A 27,073-nucleotide genomic window follows, 5' to 3' on the forward strand; every position below is an offset into this window, starting at 1 on the left:
AAAAGGGCTTTACAGAGGATTGTAAGGTGTGGGCAAAAATGGGATGTGTTTTGAAAAGCAAGTTCCAGCTTTAACTACTGAGTACCCTTCGCTTCTTTAAGATTTGCCCCAGATTTCTTTCCAGAAGGCTTATTTTGGCAGTATGATTTAGTACTGAAAACCTTAGTGGTTTCTGTCCAAGACCCTTGAGTTGGAAGGCCTGTTTTGTGTCAGGATAGATTTTGAGGTCTGTGTATTACTTTGTGTGCATAAATAATTATTGTACTTTTATAATACCATTGTAGCCAAGGATCTCAAAATACCAGATTAAAACATTAAGTAAAATTGGTGAGGCATTTTGTGGCTACAGACTGTGGGAATCCTCTACGGCCTCAGTGGTAAGACATCTAGAATAATGATGCTCACATTCATTAAAATGTATATTAACAATGATAATGGGTGATCTGTTTAAACTCCTGCTGTACAGCACAAGAAGTGTTAAGCAGTCACTCTTAGAAAAGCCTTTCTAGTAGTTAAACATATACAAGAAGATGGGTGATGATTCAAGGTATGAGTTTACTGCTCAATTTATAAAAAGAGGTAGAAAAAGCAGTTTTCCTAAAGAGAGTTAGCATACATTCCCCCATGCCTGAACAGAGGTAATTCTCATGGTATAATATTTGTTCAATACATTTATGAAGAAGAGAGGCATCTGAATGCCTGCAGCTGGAAGAGGATATAATAACAAGCCCCTCATGCTGGTGTATGATGTGTCAGAGAGAAAGGGATGGCTACAGGATTAACCATCACTTTTGGCATGGAATATGAGTGATGATGTGGAGAGTGTGGTCAGCTCAGGAAGGCAGAAGGCTGGATAACAAGACGTGTCCGTATGAGAAGCTGAACTAGACTCTTGTTAATCCTTTCTCATCATATTCACAACAGCTAATTTTGCATAGCACTTTTATATAATCACAGACTGGTTTGGGTTGGAAAGAATCTTAAGATCATCCAGTTCCAACCCCCTACCATGGGCAGGGATGCCTCACTCTAGACCAGGTTACTTCAAGCCCCATCCAACCTGGCCGTGAGCACTGCCAGGGATGGGGCAGCCACAGCTTCTCTGAGCAGCCTATGCCAGTGCCTCACCACCCTCACAGTAAAGAACTCTTCTATCTAACCTGAACTTCCCCTGTCTCAGTTTGAACCCATCACCTATTGTCCTGTCTTTACAGTCCCTGATGAGGAGTCCCTCTCTAGCATCCTTGTAGCCCCCTTCAGATACTCCACGCAGCTTATTTTTTCCAGGCTTAACAGCCCCAGTGTTCTCAGTCTGTCTTTGTATGGGAGGTGCTCCAGACCCTGTTCTTACTTGTGGCTTTCTCTGGACTTGCTCCAGCAGCTCCATGTCCTCCTTATGCTGGGGACACCTGAACTGTGTGCATTACTTCAAGTGGGGTCATTTACTGGCATAGTCCCAGTTGTGTGAGTTGAATATATTTAATCAGGTTATTTATTATTCTGTGTCATATTGCATGTTGGTAGAAGTTGCTATCATGTAGTTGCAAGGGATATCATCATCTCTTCATGTCTACTCATAGTTTATTGGTTAAAGGCATTTTATTATGTGCTTTCTGTTTAGAAATGAAGTTTCTGCTCAAACAAATGTAGCAATCATCATATGCCATCACTGGTTTTTCGAAATGGGAGAGAGCTAGCCAGACCTCTTTGGCTGTAGAAATTAAAGTGTATGCAAACAGGAGATAGATTTGATGCTAATGCAAACTGACTGCATCTTCTTATCCGTGTGTCTTAGTTAGACTGATTGTGCTGTATTGTAAATTGTGATTTATGACTTGGTAATGCACAAATGTGTGTGCCTTTACAGATCAATACAGTGTCTTTCCTGGTAAGTTGGAACTGGATTTGAAACAAAAGTTTCTCAGAATACAAACATTTCCTGATATTAAATAGTGGGTTTGCTTCAGTCCTTTGGTTTGGATTCATATGGAAATGAGGTTTCATTGAAAATCCTGAATTCACACTGACCTAACATGAGGTCAAGAATATATTTGTTCAGAACTATAGATTTAAGCAGTGTTACCCTATGTGCGTTGAACAGTCTGGGTTTGATCTCTACTATATATATATGTATTTATAAATAGGTACATAAATGTGTGTATGTCAGCTTTTCTATACCAGATTTAGTGAACTGTAGATTACTTTATTTGACCAGAAAAGGATTCCCTGAATGATAGTATTGGAGAAGATTTTATCCTGTAGCATTGGAATATTTATATGAATAGTAAAACTTTTCCTATTCTCTTTTTATTAAAGGAAAACCACTGCAGAAGAATAAAAATCCTAGGGGACTGTTACTACTGTGTATCAGGATTGACCCAGCCCAAAACAGATCATGCCCATTGCTGTGTGGAAATGGGACTGGATATGATTGACACCATCACGTAAGTACTGTGAACAGTGAACCCAGACAGGAGGGCTACAACAGCTTCTTTGTGGCATTCAGAAGTGTGTTCTCAGAGAAGCAGCAGTGCCTGCTGTCGCTACCCACCTAGCAATTCACACTGGTGCATTCAGGTCATAGGACACTGCTTTTGGGGAGGGCCATTCTAAATGTCAGTTTTCCACTCCATTTAATCCCTGTGAGAAGAAAAGTTCACAAGTGTGAGTGTGTAGAGGCACATACATGTACAGATAAGGGGACAGAAAGATACCAGGAAATGATGAAACATTCCTATTGCCATTTGCCACGAAGAAAGGAGCCCAATTTTCTTGTTTTACAGGGATTAAACACCACTCATTTGGCATACCAGAATGTAAACTCGAAGCCAATCCTGATGTATGCATGTTGTAGATGCGTTTGTATTCACAAAATGATAGCTTGCTGATTTCTCCTTTCTGTATGTCATGTTTAAACCCGTAATTTATGCTGCTTTTCAGAAATGTTATGTGAAATTCACTTTGCTGATCAGTAGAATTTTTTTATGCTTGAGAGCTCTGCTCTGCATTGATCATTATTTTAGCAAGGCGGAAAATGTGAATGTGAGAGAACTGTGAATGAGCTTTCTGAGGGAGCTGGAGATCAATTTCATCACATAGGAAGGATAAGGATAAAGATGGGAAATATTTTCAATACTCTGTTGCTCTGTGTATGTGCACACATGTGTTTTATAGAAGGCTATGGGAGAGAATGCACATCTCTTAATTTTGTATATAACTAAATGCTGCTCAGCACAGTGCTGTTACGTTTGGGATGAGCTTGCAAAGAGGTGTGTCACAGCAGAGGGCCTTGCCTGTTCTATATTTAAAAGTGTTTGGCCACTGTTTCCTGTAACCAGTTGTGCTTTCTCTCTGTTGTCATCTGGACTGTTGGGAATGTGGAGTTGAGTCAAGGTTCTGCTTCCCTTCACTTAATCCTGAAGTTTTTGCATTATGCACAGAGAAGGCCTACATTGTCTGTGAAGGTGAATAGGCCACAGTGTAACCTCAATGTCAAAATGGACAGTACACTATTAAACAAAGACAAATAGTATAGAGTAAGCAAACATAAGGTTTATGAATTCAAATTATGCATCTTTGATTTGGAGCATTTCACCTTCTTCTTTCTAATAAAACTTTTGCCACATCATATATTTCATGTTCAATTAACTAAGGTAATTGAAGGCTGATTCTTATTTCTAGCTCAATCCATGTGTTTTTATTATTATGTTCATTAATAAAATCTCTCAAGAGTGTGAAAGGTTGGGTAAATGAACCCATAAATGAACCTCTCTCACTCAGTGCAGGTTCATCATCTTTGTAAACATTGTAAAATTGACAAAAGACTTTGTAATCTATGATACTATAAAATCCTAAAAGAATATCTGAAGTCTACAAATCATGTATATGTGCATTCTTCCAGCAGCGTATGGATACTCCATTTTTATGGAAGCTTTGGCTTTTATGAGCATAGTTAGATATACAGGCCCTATATACTTTCTCCAAAACCTTTTTTCTTTTTCTCATCCCTGAAAAGCAGTAGCTGATGCTCCCATCCTCTTTTAAACCTAGCATTAATCTTTAATTCATTAGTTGTGCTGTGTTTCGTGTATACAAATAAGGTAGTGGTATAAATATCTGAACTTCCCTCTTCTGAATGTTTTGGTTTTACTGATATTAGAAATGAAATGTGTTCCCTTTTTATGTTATCATTCCTTGGTTGCTGTCATGATAACATAAACTTGAAAAGGGAAGGCATGAACTGGGACTGTTCAGCCTGGAGAAGAGAAGGTTCACAATTAATTTCATCAATGCATGCACATACCCAATGAGAGGTTGTAAAGAGGACAAAGCCAAACTTTTCTCAGTGGTATCCAGTGTCAGGGCAAGAAGAAATGGGCACAAACTGAAATACATGGAATTCCATTTAAATGTAAGAAAGAACCTTTTATGGTGGTGGTCAGATACTGGAGAGCTTGCACTGGAAGGTTGTGGAGTCAGCATCCTTGGAGAGATTTAAAACCAAGTTGGACACAGTCCTGAGCAACCTTCTATAGTTGCCCAGGCTCTGAGCAGGGGCATTGGTCTAGATGGTTTCCAGAGGTCCCTTCCAGCAACTCTGTGATTCCAAGTGGATGGGCTGTAATGTCCAATATAGCCATGTTTAGCCAGATGTTATGGTAGAAGATAACTGATAATTGCAGGATATGTTTTCTCAAAGAATTCGAAAGTTGTAAGTCTTCAGTGTAGCTGGTGGTCAAAGCACAGTGACAGGGCAAGATGGAGAAGAGGCAAGTACCAGATTTATTTAGGGTTCTTAAATGGCTGAAGATCTTTTCTGCATCCTTTGTACATAAGCACAATTAATTAATTGCCCTTTCTTTTTTTTTCCAGTGAGGAATCAGTTGTGTGAGTAAGGACTGTAAGACACAGTCAACACATTTCTTCTTAGTTAAATGAATGTGCTTATTCTGCTTACATTAGAGGACAGGAGGATGGTGCATTCCAAGTACCACTGCCCTTGATGGCAGTACTTTTACTGCAAGTGAAGCATCATCTGTTCAGATATGGTTGGATTCTGTGTTAGGTTCTTTTGTTGTCAGAAGCATGTGGCTAAGCCAACTGTATCGAGTGCTTCAAACCAGGAAAATGGGTTCTGCTGGAGATCAGGAAAAAATTCTTCACTCCTTCACAGAGATCGAAGTTCCCCAGATTAATTGCTTTGTAATACACTGAGCAAATGAAAAGAAGTGAAGAGCTTATGATGGTAAAGTTGAAATGCACTATTTGGTTTTCTATTGGTATATTTGTTAGGTGGTATTTAGCAGTCCCATGAGATGCAGAGTCACTTTGAGTTTTAAACTTTCCTGTTTCATCCAGAGTTGGAAGCCAGCTGGTAGCCTTCTGAAAGCCTGTTCACTTCACTGCAGAGAACAGGTCCTGGCACTGTAAATTTATGCTTGGAGTTTGTCATCCCTAGTGACAGGTTTGTCATGTTACCTGGGATAAATAAATAAATACAGTCACTTGAGTTGTGATTCAGCTGATGGATCTGTCAGAAGTGCCTGTCCCAGAGGTACTCACAAGTCCCACTGACAGTAGAAATTCTTTTGAAACAGGATGTAACACCATTTGTTTTGCTGTATCCTTCCATAATGCTTCTGGCCTGACTTTTGCTGCGCCCTTGAAAAAAATACTTCATAGCAAGCAGGTGAAATTGTGAAAATTTTAAGTATTTTATAATGTTCTTTGAAAATTACCCCAAAAATCTCAATCTAAATGCAGTGAGGCAATATTCTCAGATGATACTCACATGCAGCACCATGTTTTATGATACTTAACAGTTACACAGAATATGAAGAGAACAGAAAGCATCAATTTATAAGAGCTCATTATAAAGTTCAACTTGGTCCAACCACAGACCTATCAACCAGTCACTGGATGTTTCTTTTCCTTGATTTCCTTGAAGAACATCTTGGTGGTGCCTGCCTCTGGGACAGGCACTTCTGACAGATCCATCAGACACAAGTCTCACTTGTGCCTCTGTACAGGCCAGGTGTTTGCTTTGCTTCAGGGTTACTTAAACCATTATGGCAGTATTTAAGTGGGAGTTAAGTGTAGGATACCACCAGTGCTGCTTTCATCAGGTGAGTTTTTACTGTCAGGTTTTTGTTAGTAATATAATTAAAATGGCCATGTTCATTAGTACTTCTAATGTGCCAGATGTTGCTCTAATGTGCCAAATGTTCTCCTCACCTTCATTTTGAACAGTGCATTAGGCCAAGTACTCTCTTCACCTTACTTAAATGGCTTGCCACATTTGAAGGTTACACTCTACCTACTACAGTATCTTACCTTCTAAGTGTATTTGTTAGCAAGTTGCAATGTAGAAAAGTTTTGCCCAGCTACCCAAGCTCTTACCTCTCTCCTCAATAAACTGGCTAACTGTGCTAAGTTAGCATTACAGGGGCAATTTTATACGTTCTTAATAGTTTGTCTTTATGTAAAGAGTACTTCATCAACTGACATAAGTTATATTAAAAAGTACTTTGGCTCAATAACCTCTTAGGAGATGAAATGTGATGAAATGAGGGAGTTACTTAAATGCACTCCATAGCACCATAGGGCGAACAGTAAACTGTAATGTTTCTAATTGGAAATGAGGAGGGAATCTGATACGCATCTCTGGTTTGAATGTTTCTACCGCATATGGCCTTTGAAGAGGTATGAGGGCAAGTCTCCAGCAACCTTTGCTTCTTGAAATCCAGGTACCTCAGTGGGGTATATCAGGTTTTCTCTGTGTCACATAGGTGAGTTATTCCCTTTTGGATGACTCCACCAGTTATCCATGTACGTCCTTACAAATGGTATTTGGGCTTATGTGCACCTGCACATTGTGATGCTGGTTGCATGGGATGTTGAGATGGTTGATGCTTGAACTGTCTCCTTCTGATGGGTTTGGTCCCTGGCTAATCAAAGGCACTGGGGAGGGGAGAGGAATGGCAGCAGCCAGTTTGTGTACTCCCAGGTGTAATGTCAGGTTTTCCTGTGTCATCTTTTGTCTGAGGAAGAGAACAGGAGCACTAACTCCTGTGATGTCAACACTGAGCATAAGCCTTTCTGTGCTGTTGCAGAAAATATGACAGAAAAATGGGGTATGGACAGATTCCCTATGGGGACAAAAGAGACCTCTATGTTACATCAGTGATGGCTGACATGGTATATACTTTGGCACATCACGGCTGCAGATTTCCTTACTTAACTTGAGCCCAGGTATCTTTTCCTCCTTGCCCCATATCTTCGCCTGTGCTGTCCTTTATGTTAATGGTATTTAAACAAGTACAACTATGCAAGAGGCAAATACAGTGACTACTACTGAAATAGTTGCAAAGTCGTTTGCCAAATCCAGTGGACATGAACCATACTTAAAAAAAATATACAATAGTCAATGAGGATCAGGGAAAATTAGAGCCAGAGCCTCTGTTTAAGGTCTTTTCCTATTAAATATAGTGGGAAATTTAAATTGAAAAGCCTAATGAAAATCAAGTCTTACACTGATCAGTCAGTTTCACCTATTCACTGATGCTATCTCTTTTTTGGCTGCAACCTTGCTGTGAAATGCCGGGTTATCTGTACCAGAAAGAGCTGCAAAGATTTATTCAGTGTTATCTCTGCATGTAATACGTAAGCCTATTAGCCTCAAGGCTCCCTTTCAGTGTTCACAAGTCAATGCAGGGTGTGAGTTATAGCATGTTCTGCATTCATTCAGAAATGGAGAAGCCTCCTTACTGTGACACTAAAATTAAAAGTGCTTTTAGTAATGACTTACCAATGAATTCATCTTTTCCCAGCTATGCAGTCTCTAAAGTTTAGATTTCATTTACAGGTGTAAGTCCATAGTTACAAGTAGTTTATGTGCCACTCTTGCAGGAGCTTGGAAAGAGTGCTTATAATCACTTTTCATCTGCTGTTCTTGCACTGAGTTGTTGGTTTCATCATTTTCTTTGTCCTGTACTCCCGAGACAGGGCGATTGAAGCGATTAGAAAATAGTAGAGTGGAGTCATTGCTTATCCATTTACCTTCTCAACTAGTATCTCTTCATACCTCTTTTCCCACAGAAGCTCTAAAAGCATTTAAGTCTGTGCCCTTTCAGTCTCACTGTAGGAAATGATGCTTAGCTGAGCATACCATAAAGGTAAAGGCACAGCACAACTGTGTGTGATTAGTAGTAGTGATTAGCTACAATGGTTTTATAGCAGCAGCATAGGGGGAAATATCAGTTGAAAAAATATCAGGAAGTACTAAAGAAGTATCAGCCAAGAAGAATGACAGTCTGAGAGAGACACTGGGAATAAAAGATGTTAATTGTTACCTAGGTAAGTTTTTGTTGAAGTGGAATTTTAACTAAATGGTGAGCTTAGAGAGCATCACAAATCTAAACTGTTCAATAGAAATAAGACAATAACCTTTAAAGAATCATCTTTAATCCCCTGTGCTGCACAGAGAGACAATGTTGGGATCCCTACATATTATTTTTATTACAAGGGCAACGTTTTAGACTATTACCTTGAGATCAAGACACTACAAACAAAAGGAGTAAGGGGGGGAAAAAGCATTAATTTTATATTACAGGTGGAAAGAACAATAGAGGATAAAACTACTTTGGGTCACAATGAACTGTGGTAAAAGAAGAGAGAAATTAAATGCAAGTCTTGAGTAACTCAAGTTTATGTATTGCTCACAAGACCAAACTTTTCCTTAGTGTTTTAATACTAAACCCCTCCATGAAAATTCAGTTAGCCCGTATAGGATCAAACATGATGTTAATCTGACTGATGGGGTGAAAAAGAATTAGAGGGAGAAAAATCCCCCAGCCAGTAAACCCAAAGCTAGGGTGAGGCATAACATTAACAAAGATTTTTGGTAATAAAAAAGAAGCCAGGTAGCCCCTTTTAATACTGAGCTGAAAGCAGTCTGGAGTAAAACCAGAATTGAAACGTATTTGCTTACTGACATGTCAGGTTAAAATTCAGTCTAATAATATTGTTTCAGAAATCTTATTTTGATTCCAGCAATCACATTGTGGTCACTTGTCATCCTGCTGCACTAAATATGCACTGGGAAAAGGGAACCTTTGTGACAAAGTAAAGTAAGTATATGTGAGATGCAAGAAAATCTCAGATACAGGGAAGTGCAGGAGTTAAGTTGGCTGTTGCTGAGGTATTGGAGTTTCAGCCAGAAAGTTATCTCCCAGTAAGATATCGAAGTTTCTACAGTACTGTAATAGCAAAAGTGGCAAATAAAACCTAAAAGCTAGGAAAGTTCTGTGACAAAGCCATTTACTACACTTGCTTCCCTCCTTTTTTTTTCCTTTTCTTAATTTTATTAAATGCAGTGAAACCTGGAAAATAGTATTTCAATGCATAAGGTCAAGGGATCCAGATATACTGAGATTTAGGTTCAGCAGTAATAAGATATTACCAAGAAAATCATTTATTTGGAATTACACCTGGGGACCTAGCCTGAATATATAATTTTTTCAAAGGGTGTGTGTATATGTGTATATATATATATAATATATATCTACATGTCTGAAAAGATTCATATTTTAACTTTGAGGAAAAGAGAGAAAAAGAAAAGCAAGAATCATTGCCTAAAGACTAACTTTATGATGCTTTCTATTCCAGATCTGTTGCAGAAGCCACAGAAGTTGATCTCAACATGAGAGTTGGATTGCATACAGGCAGGGTGCTCTGTGGGGTCCTGGGTCTTCGAAAATGGCAATATGATGTCTGGTCAAATGATGTGACTTTAGCCAATGTAATGGAAGCTGGAGGATTGCCTGGGTAAGTCTGGAATAAAAACCATAGAATATGCAACAGAAACCTGTATGGGTGAAGAATTTAGCTCCTTCTTTGAGGCATATGCTACCCATAAGGGTAGTGTTCATTAAGAGCAATTAATATATTACGTGATTTATCCTATGAAATTCTCAAAATGATCTTGATATTTACATTCATAATAGGCTAAAATAGAAGCAAAACATTTCCAAGCAAAATCCTCATTAGAAGCTGCCAAATATAAAGAGTAGGGATGAGGCAGTGCTAGGAATGCAGGAGTGCTAGACTTTCACCATTTCATGTATATAAGTAAAGATCTCTAATTATTCCAGGAAATATTTTTCCTTGCACCTCTACGCATGTAGAGGTGTGAGCCTCACTCCTTTTACACAGTAATGTTTCCAACAGTAGTAGAAAAAATACCTGTTTATGGACTCAAATACTGATGGTGTGTGCGCAAGTGATACGGTAGCGCATAAACCTGCAGCCAACCCATGGGGCATGTCCTGGAATTTAAGTGCTCTTTGGACTCAAATGCATGCAGAGCACTTTCACAAAGGTGCGTTGGTGTGTTTCTGTGTGCAACTCCCATTTGGACTGGGACCAACCATCCTCTGTTGGATTTTTACAAGATCAGGGTTTGCTGAAGAGGGGGACAATGAAACCTCTTAATTTTTGTGGTTGAGTGAACTTCTCTGTGTTACATAGATCTGCCTCAGATGATTCTGTCAGTGTGTTTGGGATGTTCCTTACCTTAAGGCTTTCCAGCAAGCAAAAATCTGAACACAGGTTTAATAGAGGAAAGCAGTAATTGCTTTTCAGATGTCTTCTGTGAGGACATTGCAAATGTAAGGAGCCTTTTGGGAGAAAATGTAAGGACATTTTTCAGCATAATAAAACTCACTGATAGTGTCGAAGATGGCTGTGCTGCCAAAACAAAGCAAATTAAAAAGTTGCCTACAAAGCACTAAGTAAATGAAAAAGTCAAAGCCATGAAGGGGAACAGAAAAAGGAGTTTCTTCTTAATGCATAGGAGGAATTCAGGGTGTGAAATCACAAGTTTCAAAGAGCAGGATGTTTTTCCAAGCAGGCAGTGAGGTAAGCATGGAGGAGAGCCACGCAATTTGGAAGATGATGTGCAGACTTCCACTTGCTACATATCAATAAACCTGCAAGTGTTTGGACAGTCAAGAGTTATTGTTCTGTTCATAGCTCAAGTTTGGAAACTGCATGTAATGGAAATATCTCTATGTTCTATTCGGCTGAAAAGACAAAACAGAACTTTTTTTACATCAAAATGAGATTTTGCATGTAATTTGACCTCTTTATGATCTTCTCAACTCATTCTTTACTGTAAGGGTGGTGAGGCACTGGAATGGGCTGCCCAGGGAAGTTGTGAATGTTCCATCCCTAGCAGTGTTCAAATCCAGGTTGGACAGAACCTTGGGTGACATGGTTTAGTGTGAGGGGGACAGGCGGGTTGGAACTGAATGATCTTAAGGTCCTTTCCAACCCAAACTATTTTATGATTCTGCTTAAGACTGTATTTCAGTAGCAACTTGACCGTAATGTATCTTTGCTTTAAACAACAGTGTCCTCTTTTTCTCTCCAGGAAAGTTCACATTACAAAGACCACCTTAGAGTGCCTAAATGGGGACTATGAGGTTGAACCAGGATATGGTCATGAAAGGAATAGTTTCTTGAAGAAGCATAATATTGAAACGTATTTCATTGTGCCATCCCATCGTAGGAAGGTAAGCTCTACACAGTCCAGCTCATTCCGTGGTATCTTCATAATTTAACTACTGTTCTGTGTTATTCTGAAAGCAGAGGCAATATTGGTATTTCTGATTTCTAAAAGCTCTTCAGATTCTGTAATCATTCTATCAGAAATCACATAATATTACTCAAAAACATCAATTCACTCTTCCCTTTCTTCTCCCTTCAAAAGGGTGTTTCAGAATAGTAATGCTCACAGCTTGGCTGGTTTTCTATTTTTCTTTATTCTTTCATTCCCATATTCCCATTTTACTTAGGCTCTCTTAACACTTTTTACATCACTTGCAATACTGGTGGCTCCTTTACTGGACCTGGAGGATTCCTGATGAATAGACACAGAAAAGGTAGTATTTACAGCTATGGCACACCCACAGCAGAAAAGCTAGTAAAATGAATTCAACAGTGGTTGAACTAACATCCCATGGAAATCTGGATACGCTGCTGTGTGGCCAGCCTGTACAACACCAGCCCTTTTATCCAGGCCAGAGGAAGGGGCTGCTGCCAACCATCCTGCTTTTGAATGTAGATACCACCATTCCATAGATCAGGTATTTATGATGAAGCTGAGTAAGTTTTCCAGGATCATTGCAACAAATAATATGTCTTCTGTCCAGAACATGCATGTTCTTTTCTCCTGCCACACTGAGCTGCTTGTGACAGTTTCAATGTCATCCTTGCTTGCTCTGTCTCCTCAGGTTGCCACAGTGATTTTGGTCATGCCTTTCTTATCTGTGCTGCCTTTCCCTCCAACTTTTCTTAAGCTTCCCTCTCCCTTCAGTTTCTTCCTTTTGTCAGACCCCTGGAGATGTACTAGGTGTAAGTCACCAGTGCCCTTGAGGGACAATAATGTTTTCTGCTCTTGTCTTCTTTTTGGTGGAGAACAGAAAATGGGAAGTGTGGAAAGAATAAGGTAAGAGAAGATTTTAGCTCATTTAAGCAGGAACTTAATTTCTTAGATATTACTCAGGATTTAGCCACCCTGGTGGAGATGGAGATGAATGTGACTCCTTGTTCTAACCATATATGAATATGAAGAACAGAGGCACAGCAGTGTGATGGTAATATCTAGAATCTCAGCATGCAGTGAAGGTGGTGACAGGGGTTTTCCAACAAGTTCAGTTATAGTCACACCTTTCTTCCTCAACCAGTTACTGAGGTTAGGGCAGCCTTTTGTTCTACTGAAAAAATGTTGTGACCTCAATAGGAGTCTTGAAAGTCCAGAATCATCAGGTAAACACATTCAGTTTGTTTCTGACCTTTTCCAATGTCAAATGAGGCTTGTCTTAGAGGTTACCTGCCATGACATGTTTAAAGGCCAAGAGGAGCTTTATTGCTCTTTATCTCAGCCAGGCAGCTTGGGATACAGGATTTTGCACCCTTATCTTCTGAGACTCTGCCCAAACAAGTTTTATTCAGGGATTTGATCTTTAGAGGGAAAATTGTAATAGCCAGTTCTGAAAGTATGAAACCAATATGGACCAAGTTATAAAGCAATGTGAAAGGTCCACGCTTGGGGGTGTTAGCCAATGGGTGTTTGACCAAAAAGCAACCAGGAAAAAATGGGTCATCTTGAATTCCATGCCTGCAGTCAGTTTCTTGGTCTGAATTTGCTGACTTAGGGAGTTTTTGTGGAAATGTTGGAAGTCCAGTCACCGAGGATTTGGTTCTGGGGGTGAAAGATCCTGTTCATTTACTCCAGAAAGGCTGCTGCAAGGGTGGAGTTTTTCTATACACTTCCTCTAAAGCATTTTATTATTAGAGAGATGGGATGTTCTCATTCACTGTGAAAATCTTGCAGTCTCATCTATAGCAGTTCTGCTGATATAGATGTTTAAATTTGTTTTTAGATAGTGTGAAAGAAAACAGGTGGGAAGGCACTGGGCTGGATCTGCTTTGGCAGCCAGGGCGACAGTTTTCTGGTGGTTCTCTTAAAACCAGAATCAGTTTGTAGATTAACTAATTCCAATAAAGAAGAGAAAACATAAGGGTGAGATGAATTCAGGAAGGTGTGTTGCTTAATGCTGCCAGGTATGTTTGGTTTGGTTTCCTGTTGTTTTCACTCCTAGAACATTATGTATAATTTCATTTCCTATGTTATTATGTATCAGGTTTTGTTTCATATTGAGAAGAGAAATATTTTAATTTTAGGAAATTGTTGATAGATTGGTGCACAGAGACAAGGAGAGAGAAAAGAGGATAAATGTGGCTGTTAGATAAAGAAACTGTGTTGTGTCAACTCCTCTGCATTTACCAGTGATTGAGGAACAGAGCCTTAACATTCCCGTATCAAAGTAACCCAGGTCAATGCACGTTTAATGTGCAAGGATGAGAGCCTGCTACGGTGTGAGCATGCATTTCTTTGCCTTTGCAAGGTTGCTGAGGAACTGCAGGTGAGAAATGACTGATGAGTTTGTCATCAGCGACATAAACCAAATGCCACCTCACCCAAGTGGTGCCACCAATGGGCTTGTGGAAGTGGCAGATGCTGCAGTACAGCTTGGCTAACTTTAGCTCTCCGACATGCATGAATGGCGTGTCAGCCAAACTGGCACAGAGAAACTCTTCATGAATTGTACTGGTCTCGACTGGCTTCTCTTCTGGGCTCACAGATCAATCAGCATGTCAGTTCGCTGATTCTTACAGTACACCACACATCTCCTGTCTTCATGTACTTGCATACTGATCACTGGACCACGAGCTACTTAATACTGTATTTACCTTCAGAGTAAACACCTACTGTCCCCTCCTACTCTGATTCAGTCTTTAACTCTTCAGAGACACTGAAACAGAAAGTTGCCCATGAAGCACAGACAAGATAGGGTTTCTCTAGGTGAATTCAAGTATCTGTTGGTTTGATGCTGTATTTCTTCCCCCAGAGCCTCAGTAGCTGGAATGCAGATACATTTTTTATTCTTTATGCATCATCTCTGACATTAATATGAACTGACTTTATCAGGTATGATGCCAAGAGGAATGAAAGTCAATTCTATGAGCAACAGATGGCCATGAATCTGTTGAATTTGGAAGGTAAATAGGCCCACTTAGAGTTTTTATAATTTTTTTATTTATTTAGGAGACACATACCCCACATTCTCCCATATTTAGTCTGACAGGAAGATCTTTCATCACAAATATCACCCAAACCAAGAATGAGAAACAATGTAAGACAATTCATTCATGTACTAGTTATGTTTTAAACATGAATGCATCATAAAGTATTCCATTGTTTTTTTAATCTGTTACTGAATAAGCCAACAACCACAATGTTGTGATCTGATCAGGTATATAAGTTTGGTGTATAAGCTAATGTGGGAGAGCACTTTTAAGTGAGGGAATACTTTCCTTTTTACTTTGTTACAGGTTTTATTTTGGTAGACATTATATTAGTCTGTTGTTACTATTAAGCAATAATCATGCATGCTTGGCTGCATAAACAGCTTCTAAACAGACGTAAATAATTTATGTGATTTCCAAAGGCACACAGGAAATTTTTAAATCAAATTCTTTTGCTGGCCATCATAGTTTAAAATTTTTGCAAATAATGCTTTTTTAATACAATACAAAATGTTACAGTGCCCTGACAAAGTTTCTAGTTCTGAAAATGCACATTTCTTTTAAGTAAAGTTTAATTATGTTTTCATACTATTTTATTATTATTCTTTATTATTTATATCATACATCTATTATTTATGTAGGTTGCATATTATATATTTTATATCATATTATTTATATTATTTCTTATTTATAATTTATTTATTGTAATTGATACTACAGCTTATAGTGATGTGGGCCAAAACAAGATTTGAAAAGTTTGATGAATGTAACTAGCTACAAGTCTGACACACACATGAGTATCTTGGTCTTTTCAAACAGGTCTGATGCAGTTAGAAAAACAGATCTCTTTCTAATACGTGAAATATTCATGCTATCCTATGCTTTAAACACATGGACATTCTCTTAGTTTCAAAAGGCACTGGCTTTCTGAAGTATTGTAGATATTACCGCATGTGGATGTTATATCAGGGCAGAAATTCTAGGCCAGATACATTAATATCAGAGCCCCTTACAAGAACTTTATAACTGCTTGGACCCAGATAATACCTTTTTCCAATAATGATTTCTCTCTAATCTACCTTACTAATCTTTTTTCTGATTTTTAAGCTGGATGCTTAAAATTTAATTTATGGTGTTTTTTTTTAATAGACTGGATCTGGTTTCATTAGACTTCTTTATTCTCTCATTGTCAGCACTGACACCAATCATAGCTAGTCTCAGTTTTACAGCTTCTGTAGCTGACTCCCAGAAGCACAGCAGAGGTAGTGAGCTTAGATGGACTACACTTCTGTGGTTGCTCTAGAAGGTATGATTCTCCTGCAGTGTTACACCTCCTACGGTATGGCCACAAACTTGGTGATAACTGGGTGATTTTGTATTTGATTGTGCTTACTCTTGTTGCAGCAGTTCTCCCTGATGGCTTCTCTTTAGCTTTGAAAAGGCTCATTGATTTCAACAGCCCAGCACAAACAATTAACCAGAGTTCCTAAGGTACTTTTACAGATAGCCAAGCAGTGGTCAGAAGTGATCAAGTGTTTGTGAGGGGAATGTGTTAGTTTTTGCATTTACAGAAGTGAGCCTGAGTAGATAACCAGCTGCACTAAGTAACTTCATCAGCTCCAGAGCTAAGGCAAAGACAAATAATGTTCTAGGCCATTGACAGGAAGCAGTAGACCTGTGTCCAGAAAAGGGGGTCATAAAACTGATACGAATAGCACACAGTGACAGAAATCCATGAAAAGTCCATGAAAGCGAGTAGTACATCTGTTTGCCCTTTGGAAACTAGCTGTTTCTCTGGAAAGGCTGATATTTCTCTGTCCTACCTTATCACATATATACAAATCCATGGCAGACAGTCTCAGAAAATCTTTTCTGAGCTTGGACAGCCCTGCTCTATTATCTGAAGTCTCTGAGTAATGCTATGACCAAAATCCCAGTTGACTATTTTTGCCCGAATCCTTGTTTTGTTTAGTTATGCAGCCAGAAGGAAGCAGATGCTGGTTGGAGGTACGGCACTCTGTCTCCTGCCTGGTGTTGAGCCACATCCTAAGTGTTTCAATGCAGGCAGCTAAAATTTCGGTTCTGTTTTTGTCCAAAAACCAGTTGTAGCCAAACCAAAACACCAGCAATGTCTTTGAAAAGAGAAGGTAAAGAAGTACTTGAGGAAGACAGGAGCACTTTTTTCAATCTTAGGATTTCAGGAAAACTAAATTGAAAGCCTGAAAGTTCAAGAATCTTGTCAGTAAGCAAACACAACTCAGGAGTATTCAATGGAAAATACTATTTAAAATGGAAAAGGTCCTGCAAACAGAAGAAAGGTAAAGCAATTAACTACACCACACACCTGCGGCATGATTTGTTATGAGCTGCAGATGGATTTAGCAGCTCAAAAGGTTGATCACTTAATTTCTTTGACTTACGATCCAATAGGCAGAAATTCAGCAACCTGAGATTCGTTCTAACTTGCATGACAACGGCTGCAAGAAAAGTGGCAAAGGCTGTCACATCATTTTCATCTGTTGTTGTTTCATCTAGCATAAACAGATGGGATTTTAATCTTCCTGCACTGCAGTCCTGTCACCGAGGAGTTATAGGAAATAAACACATTTTCTATCGCTCTGCAGTGTTTTTTGACTTGGAGGACAACATCCACCTTTACTGTTAATCAGCTTTCTTGCGTGAAGCAGTTGATCTGCCTTCTATGTTAAAATAAATTACTAGGAAATGTATCTTTCCAACACCAACCAACAGGTTTTGTCTGTTTATGTCTTTCTTGTGGATGATTTGGTTTTTATTTTCCTCGAGCATGGGATGAACTTTGTACAATATAGCACAGAGAAAACAACATAGATTCACGATAGGTTTTTTTGTGTTGTATGGATGAAATACATGACTCCATGTGCTTGCCTTTTGACTTCATTCATAAATCAGTTTTACCTGTGAATCTGTTAGCAACTAGCATGTTTCACTAGAATAACTGTTCATATACCCTCTTGAGATGCTTTCTAGCATGTCTTACTAATACTTTCATCCAGCTTTTCAAAGTGAAGCAATGTGTGTCTATAATCCATGTATTACTAGGATTTTTGATAGCAGTTTGTTGGATTTTGTCTGACCTGATTAAAATAGAGTATCTTGACATCATCATGTGAACAGTAAGTAAAGAAAAAGAAGGCTACAGAAGGAACAAAATAAACCTGTGTGAAACAACAGGTCTGAAATTACTGCACTTAATTCTTTGTAATTTAGTATTTCCATTCAAATTGAAGTTCCACCTTTACTTGTATGAAATTTCCTTCTCTGCAAAGTTAATTTCATTTAATCACTCTGGTTACGCCTACATGAACATATCACACTGTTCTCAGGTTCTCCTTCTTTTTCCAAACATGTCAAATTCCTGTTTTCCACAGAGCACTTCTGGCCCAGTAAATCCATCCCTATGGCTGGCAGTTTCCTAGGACTTTTTTGCATATCATAGAAATACCCAGGCCACTTTTGTCTCAAGAGAGTTTTCATGGTCATTGTAAGTTATCAGCTTTCCTGACTAGTTCATTCTGAAGGTATTTTGACTTAAGTGACCACATGCTTACCAGCCTTTCTGGAGTGCTAGAGCTCTGACACCTGGACTCTAAGTAGTAACAGAAGAAGAGAGCTCTGCAGTTAATGCAAGATGGGTGAAAACTTCTTCAGCTACTCAGATAAACTCTCTCCTTTGCTAGCATGCAGCCAGCAAAAACATATTTGACAAAATTGTTCTGATTTGAATTGTCCAAAGTGAGGCATATGAGCCCAAAGATGGGCACGCATTGATTTCTGTTTTCAGATGGGCAACTACCTGCAGCTACTGCTTCTGCCACAACTACGACATTCCAGGGTGGTGTTTGCTCCCAATGGCTGACAGCTCCTACCAAGAAGCTTAACTAGAAATCTGAATGTATAACTTGGGCATTTCACCTCAGATATACCTTACAAAATCTAATTTAACAGATAGGCACACAGCCTTTTGATGGAAGCTCTAGCTTGTATCTGGACGGGCTGATTTGTGCCTGAGACGCTGCACTGTACAAGTTGTTGGAATATAACACACCCCAACACTGCTTATGTTAGCACCCAACAAACACAGGCAGAGGAATGGTGGTTGTGTTGCACAGTGTGTTGCTGTCCATCTTCAGGATTGTTTCTGCAGTTGCTGTGAAATTGCTAGTGCATCATCGTCAGTGTGACAGCACACAGCTTGGGCTGTCAGCAATGGTGAAGCTACTAACATGATCTAACATTGATTTCCTCTCTTCTTGTTCTTCTTCCTGAAATATGGAATCTGTAGAAGGGAGAAGCATGGGGCACTGCTATAAGATTTTCTCTGTTATTGATCTCTTAGAGATTGTTCTAGTCTTCACAGTTGCTGAAAACTTCTTCTGTGTCAAGGAAGTGGCCAAGCCATTCTGAAAATTAAGTTTGTCTTATAGAAGCTGCATTACTTACTGGTAAAAGTAACTAATGTGCTTTCCTGATAGACAGCTGAGGTATAAGCAAAAGGAGTCACAAGGGCAGTAGAAAAGGATGGAAAAATATATGTCTGATGATTTTAATGTAAGAAGGTAAAAAAGCCAAATAAGATTTGCACATCTATCTCAGGGCAAAATGGTGTGCAGATATTAACAGACAAATACTGCTAACCAAGAGGCATGGTCCTGCCTGCCTGAAGAGAGAAAACACAGATAGACACAATGCTTACAGCATTGATGATTTCTGTAAATGTGCTTTGTGTGTCGTTAGTTGTCTTTTTTGTCCCATGCCATTTTAAGCACTGTAGTTGAATATAGCCAGGGGAACAACAGACTGCTGCTGTTCCTGAGAATCCCAGATAAGCACCAGTGAATCCCTTCCCAGGGTATTACATGAGATTCAAACACTGGGGTGTTTTCCCAGGATTCTAATCAGCACTCGGTTTGTTGTCTGCATACTTAAAGATACTCACAAAGCTGTAGATAGTCTGGCTGCTTTCAGAGTGCTCTGTTGGAAAATCCAAGCTCTAAAACTTGTTTGCCAGCTGTGTTGCAGCAAACAGCCAACTTTCCCTAACATAATGAAGAAAATGAACAGTGAGCAGAATAAAAGGTGATCCCAAGGGCCATAAGAAAGTGTGAAAGTAAAATGCATTACAAAAAGTGAACTGGAATGAGAATGCTGCAGTCCAGTTTCCCTGTAATGCTGGCCTGGAACAAGTTCAGAAATAAGGCAGAGTGAGAGATACTGGGGGTTTTTCAAGTCTGTTTTAACAGACTGTACTGCATTTCTTTTCTGTAGCAGAGGATAACAGCAGAAGGTGAGATTACTTAAATATTCGACTTGGAAGTTCACTGTGTCACAAGTGGTGTTCTGCTGTAAAAGTAGTAATAAAAAAGGGACGTGATTTGTGAGATGAAAGTGGGAAAGATTTCCTTTGTATTTTTAGGATTGTGTATATAGAATGGTAGGATGGAAAACCCTCAGGCCCAGTGCAGAATCTATGTGTTCTGCAACCACTAGATTAAAAAAAAACCCACAAACATATAAATTAATATAAATAAAAATTATACATATCTATTAATTATATTAATAGATATGAAATTATGCATACTGACAGTATGCCTGGCTTGTGTGCCCTGCAGTGTCCTTTGAGTGGCTAGGTTCTTGGACAGCCAGGGAGAACCGTAGCTGTATGTGTTCCACACATGCTTGCAGCATCGCACAGTAGCTGAATTTGGAAGGAGCTGTTAGAGTTATATATTTGACTTTCCTACTCAAAGCATGGCTAGCCTCACAGTTAGATCCACTTCTGACATTGCACATTGCTCAGAGCAACTCCTTTGTGTGAGTGCTTAGTGTTTCTCTGGCTGGAGATTCCACAGCCTCTCTGGGCAACCTGCTCTAGCACATCATCATCCTCACAGTGAAAATTAATGTTCTTTGCATCAAATAGGAATTTCCCTTGATCCAGCCTCTCTTCATTGTCTCTCGTGCTTTTTCTGATCATTTCTACATTGAGTCTGGCTCTGTCTTCTCTGCAGTTACTACTTAGGTTGTTGAAGATAGCAATTAGATCTCTCCATAGCCTTCTCCCAGCTAATGAACTGAATTCCCACAGGTTCTTCTGTATGTCATATGGTTTAGAGCCCCAGTTGGTTTATGAACCTTTGCTGAACTCCATTTTGTCACGGTTTTTTCTGCTACTGGGGAGCCCAGAAGGAGATACACTACTCCTTTTTTCTTTCAGTGGCCTGAGCTGAAAAATTCCTATTTGATTGCAGACAGTTGGAAAGCTCCCTTTTATTTCCAGTGTACAAAGGTTGATATAGTGTCTGCTGGTAAGATTTATAAACAAAAAATAGACTTACTGATGGTGTGAGCTATAAAATGTTCTACTTACTTCTTTGAAGATATAGTCAGGAAAGTGCACGAACGCACGTGTTTGCGGAAAAGTCATGTTGGTGTGCCAGGGTCACACTGCCTGAGTGAGCCAGGCTGTATCCATTCCAAGTTTTAAAGTTGCAGGTTAATACAGAAACACATCTGTAATAAGAATTTTGCATCGAGGAAGGTCTAAATTCTTCTTTTTTCACAGGATTTCAAATCCTTAGAGGTGGATATAGTCGTGCCCCTGGGCTCCCCTTTCTGAGTCTTGTTTTCCTCAGTTTTTCACTTGTAAGAAATTCTACCCCTTCTTTGCTGCTCTTGCACCTTTACTGTGGCAGTTCCATACTGAAGGCTGTCAAGCCGCTTCTGCGGCTCTCTACTTACTTAAGAGCATATTTTCCAGCCAATCTTACGGAGACCTAAAACTGAAATTGTTGACCTAGTTAATGCAATGTCCACAGTGAAAGGTTTGGGCAAAGAAAGAGCTAATGATCTCTTGAGATATGGTTCACCTGTAAACCTCTATGTATTCCATTTTATCTCTGTTTTAAAAAGGTGGAGCAAAATGCAAAACTGGAGGGAGTTTCAAGGAAGTTACTAATCTTTGTCGTATGAAAAGGTTGATAGGGAGACTGAGTGAAATATATGGTACTTTTAGAGGAATTAGGGCTAGGGAAAATTGGGAATTTTTATAAGCAGAGTATGTGTCCAGAAAGTATGTTTTAGCTGTTGGGAATGGTAGCTCAAAAGCTTATCGTATCTGCCATGCTCAAGCATAAAAACTTTCTATTTAGTGTCCTTAGGAATACTTAAAGGATAATTAGTATGTGGATATCCTTATACAGTATCTTCTATGCGGTTATTGCAAGAGTAAGTCTTCTGCCATAAAGCTCTCAAAAGAAGGGGTTCACCTTGGGAATCACTTCATGGACACTTTTGTTAAACTATCACACAAGTGATTACATACTAGATACATGAGTGTCCTTTTAAATTCTAGCCAATGACCATGCACTACAATGCTGGTGATGTTACCTGGTTTCAGTCAGGTTTTCAGTGCACAGCAAAGCACATGAGCATACCTAGGCACCATCCCACATTTGAAATTTGTCACACGTTTATAACATAGCTACATGCTAGTAATAAACTATGTATAAACAAGTCATTCTTTTGTTTCATAGCCACAGTGTAGCTGACTAAACAGAGTATTGGTAGATCAAGAGGGTTATATCCCCTTGATTCTCTAGAAAATCCAAGTGCATAGCTGTGTTGTTTAGCATGGCATGTTTAGCATGGCAAACCTGTGCCTGATATGCCATTCAGAATAGAAGCAGTGTCATTTTCCTTTCTCTCTAAATTTCAGTATCCATGAAAACATGCCCTAAGCAAATGCTGCTTTCTTCATTCCTTGATCTCTGAAGTAATGACACAAGCTTCTCTAGAAAGTCATAGTATTGTGAAGGCTGAACAGCGAATCCTTAGTGCCATTTGTGGGCTAAGAGCATTTGAATAAAGTTTTTGGAGTGTGATTTGCTTTGCGTTTTGTACCCAGGAACACTAGGGACCAACACCTCTGTGCTTCTTTATTTTTCTGCTCCAGAAAAGATTAATGTTACAAGCTCTAATTCCCATAGTGTGGTGGCATGGGGTCCTTCCACATTTCCCATGAACACTGCTTTACACATTCCACATGCCAGAAGCATGAATAAGATGTGTAGAAATACCGAGGGTAGAACAAAGGATCACTCTTACTCTGATCTGTGAAAGTGAGTATGTGCTAGAGGGGTTTACTGAAGTCAGCAAGAGTTAAACTCATGCTTATGAGTTAACCAAGAAAATATTTGTCCTTGCTGAACTGGGAGCTGTGTGGTAAAAGGAAGAGAACCCTTTGAGACTATTTCTCTATGGTATAACACGTCTTGCTTTGAAGAAAGAAGATGTAAGATACAACCTGAGTGCCTCACAGCCTCCTTTAGAGCATGTATGTATCTTTAAAGCAAAAGCTATCCTCTTCTGATTTTAACAGCCTTACCGGTGGCTGAAGTAACAAAATAAGGAAATAAGAAAAAGACTGAAATTATGGTTTTTAACATTAATTAATAAAAATGCTCATTTCTTCCTTATTTTTCCTGTATTCTTCCAGAATGTTTTTTAAGGTTAAAGAAATACAAATATTGCCTCCTTCAGAGTTTGTCATTAATATGCTTTTTTAATAGACTGCATTTCTATGTAGAAAAGAGGTTCCGTAATGTGAAGAATGTGTTTAAATACTGTCTGCTCAAGAGATTCTTTACATCTCAGGTTAAAAAAGGATGAGGTAATCTTCACCTGCAAATATACAATGTTTATCAAAATGTGTTGCTGCTTGGTTGCAATATTGCTTTGTTCTGACCACTAGATGGTGGAAACGTCTGCAAGTACAGATGTCTGCATGGGAACAGAATCACAGAATCACTGAATGGTTTGGGTGGGAATAATGACATAATTATAAATGCTGTTTTCCTGACCAACAGATATTTCCTGGACTGATTCTCTCAGACATTAAACCTGCCAAAAGAATGAAGTTCAAGACAGTCTGCTACCTGCTTGTTCAGCTCATGCACTGTCGGAAGATGTTCAAAGCAGAGATCCCTTTCTCCAATGTCATGACGTGTGAGGATGATGATAAGGTAATCCATGTGGGCTCTTCAGGCATCTATTCCAGGGCCACATTCAGCAGACCTGCTCTGAGAATGTATGGGGTGACCTACCCAAATGACAGAGGAGTTTCTGGTGTTCCTGCTGAAGCTAGGACTGTCTCATGCCCACAGCCTTCTCACAATACAGATAGAAATTATAACAGGCCTCAAATTTAGAGCTCTTCTTAAACAAGCCAGCTCAGGTAGCCTATGGTGCTTCTATTAAGGGCTTCCTTCACAGGAATTAGCATCTGTTCTGTTCCTGCAGTTTCCTAGAGCTGTCTGAAACTGATAGCAGCAAATGCAAGATAACAGAATAATTTGGTATCTCAAGATGGTTCTCTAAAAGCTAAAAGGCAGGTGATAAGCTAAAAACCTTCTTTGTTCCCAATACAAATTCTAAATGTAAAAGTCCATAGTACAAATAAGAATTCTGCTTTCATGTATTGACTTGTAATGCCATAACTCAAAATTGCCAGTAGCCTGGTTTACTTCCTTTTCTGTGTGTGGGTCTACCCCAAAATACATGGAGAAAATACTCTTGAAGAGTTGCTCGTTCCACTTTGTTGGCCAGCAGGTGGCAATGCTACATAGGTCACTCCACCCGGGCTCCAAAGTAGCGCATGTGTGCATCGGAACAATCGGTCTAGATGTTTTACTAGACTGATTACTCCCCCTTTTATTGTTTGGATTAATTAAAGTAATATACATTTATGGAAGATCCTGTCTAAACCTTACTTTCAGAAAGCATTCCAATTTCTGCATTTTGGATTTTGCATGTCCTCGTGTTTCTTCTGTGGGATAAAGGGAGAAAAATACATCAGTTCCTTTAAGATGCAGTTTCAGTGAAGACTTTCAGAAACTCCAGATTTTATGCTGAAATTGTCCATGTGCTAGGCCTTCCAATTGTGAATCAGTACTGTTGTTTGAGTATTTGAACAAAGTGAGCCCTACATTCCTTGAAGCATACACAATATTTTACAATGTGTCTTATGTATATGTTTAGGAATTGGATATTCCTAACAATATTCCTGAAAGCACTCAGTTTCCCCACAAACTTATGGGACAAATGTCTTCTCCATTTAGTAACATTGGGAATAGTTGTTCGGCTGGCAATTTAAGATTTTCATTATGGCTAACAGAACCCAGAAGACCAGATTTGAAAGCTCTAACCCATGTATGTCCACAGGATTATTTTTCATGTTTAAACTTTTAGTTCTTGCACCACAGGCAACTTACCAAGTAATGGGATCTGATAGCTTGAAGAAAAATGTCTCAAGTAGCCTCATAATTGGTTAATGCTGGTATAACCTGCTCTCTACGTATAAAGCCAGCAAAGCAGAAGTTGGAAGGTTAATTTATCTTTGCTAAGGTCCATTCTCCATCATAATCAGTAAACTAAGGTGTCAGTCAGCAGTTAACCCTTCCCACTGTTCATAAGTATTCAGGTATAATTTACATATAACATAAGCTGTGTAAGTTAATGAACTGCTGTAGTTCATTATTTGTTCACTAATGAGGCTCTCATGAGAACTTCTTGTGGAATAAGGCAGGAAACTGCCATTCCTGCAGAATTACTTAAATAGCAATCACCACCTCCTTTTACCATCTGGTTTTAAGGGATATTTTGTAGTAGAGCTTTGAAAGAGTGGGCTATTAAGTACTGACTGCTCTGAAGAGAGAAATCTGATGTACTTCTGTAACAGCTTGCTGACACTCTACTGATTATATCCTGAGCCAGTGTTGTCCTTAACCCTGAGCAGACTTGTCATTCATTTCATAATGATTTGAATTGTCTTCCTGAACTCTGCAGATGTTAGGCAAAAAAGTATTCCTTTAGCTGTATAATAATAGTACAACTTGTCTGAGTTTGGTTGTCAAAACTCTTCTGGGAAGTTAGACTTGACTCCTTTTGAGGTGAAAAGGATATTCAAGTGATGTCTCTTCCTACTCAGTGTGCTAACCATTAGGGGACTGGTTTTTCTTTTACAAGATTGGCCTACATCTTTCTCGTTCTATTTTAAAAGATGCTGCATCTACAAGAGTATTTGGGAAAGGCCTAAGCCTTTCAGTGTGCTGGGGCATGGGCAGCCATACTAGTACAGATCTAGCTGTAACAGTTTAGATCATAGGGTCATAGAATCATAGAATGGTTTGGGTTGGAAGGGACCTTCAAAGCTTATCTAGTTCAACCCTTTGCACTTGTCAGGGGCATACTCAATTAGATCAGGTTGCCCAGAATTACATCCAGCCTGGCCTTGAGTGTCTCCACATCACAGTGCCTTTGACTGAAGGTTACCACCAGTGTGGCTGAGAAGCTGCTCACCATCTTCTAACTGCTCTCTGTGAAAAGTGAGACATTGTCTGTAAAGTCCCTTTCAGATGCTCTCTGTGATAAATCTTTTGCACTGCAAAGGAGTGATGATCCTGTCAGTTGTGCTGTCTCAGCCATTGAGGAATTAACCCCAATTAGCCACAGGTTAGCCTGATAATTTATTGGAGTGCTCCATCTGGATCTGTGAGTGCAATTAAGGCATACCCAAGAGGTCTTAACAAGAGAGCCACTTGGCTAAGTTAAGAATAGGAACACTTGAGATTTCAGACCCTCTGAAGTCACACATGGCCTTTGTGCAAGAAGTTAAAGAAATTTACCTTTTCAGAATGCATATTCTTACCTAGACAGTCTTGGACAGTCAGACTTTTTGTGTCATGAAGAGCCTGGTTGTCTTGTCCTCACAATGTCCATGTCTTTAATCAGAAAGAGGATACTTAGTTATTTTTCCAGGTAAAGTTAAACTGCTGTGGATGAAACTGATGATTTGCTCAGTGGCAGGGAAGTGTCAGGGCAGTATGTGAAGAGAACTTCTGTGGATGAGGATTGAAATCCTGGAATGCAGTGGGCAATTTCTCCTTGATTTTAGTGAGATCAGTATTTCAGCTAAGGTGTTTTCAAAAGATGGCAATCACATGGAGATAGTTGCTCTGCTTAAGAGGTTCCTCATCCTGGCTGTGAGCTTGAGCTAATATTAACAGCAATGAAAAACCATAACATTAATAAAATCTGTGCTTCTTTCTTCATCTGTGCTACAGAGGAGAGCACTAAGGACAGCCTCTGAAAAACTCAGGAATCGTTCCTCTTTTTCTACCAATGTTGTCTACAACACTCCAGGAACTCGAGTGAACAGATACATCAGCCGCTTGATAGAGGCCCGGCAAACTGAGTCTGAGATGGCTGACTTGAACTTCTTCACCCTGAAGTACAAGCAAATTGAGCGTGAAAATAAAGTAAGGGGGCTTACAATTATCTTTCATTGATTTCACTGACCAGGAGCCAACTAGCGCTGGTTTTT

The 27,073-nt window shown here is 39.3% G+C and overlaps 1 protein-coding gene across 1 annotated transcript in view; it reads left to right on the top strand.

Annotated features, from left to right (window-relative positions):
* Positions 1–27,073, top strand: part of ADCY1 (adenylate cyclase 1) — a 136,922-nt gene that overhangs the window by 80,103 nt on the left and 29,746 nt on the right. Inside the window, exons 5-9 of the mRNA XM_034065282.1 lie at positions 2,317–2,444; positions 9,667–9,825; positions 11,432–11,573; positions 23,559–23,714; positions 26,814–27,008. Of these exons, the coding sequence (XP_033921173.1) occupies positions 2,317–2,444; positions 9,667–9,825; positions 11,432–11,573; positions 23,559–23,714; positions 26,814–27,008 (780 nt within the window). The remainder of the gene's footprint in view (positions 1–2,316; positions 2,445–9,666; positions 9,826–11,431; positions 11,574–23,558; positions 23,715–26,813; positions 27,009–27,073) is intronic.

This window comes from Melopsittacus undulatus, chromosome 1, assembly GCF_012275295.1.
Source record: "Melopsittacus undulatus isolate bMelUnd1 chromosome 1, bMelUnd1.mat.Z, whole genome shotgun sequence".
NCBI lineage: Eukaryota > Metazoa > Chordata > Aves > Psittaciformes > Psittaculidae > Melopsittacus > Melopsittacus undulatus.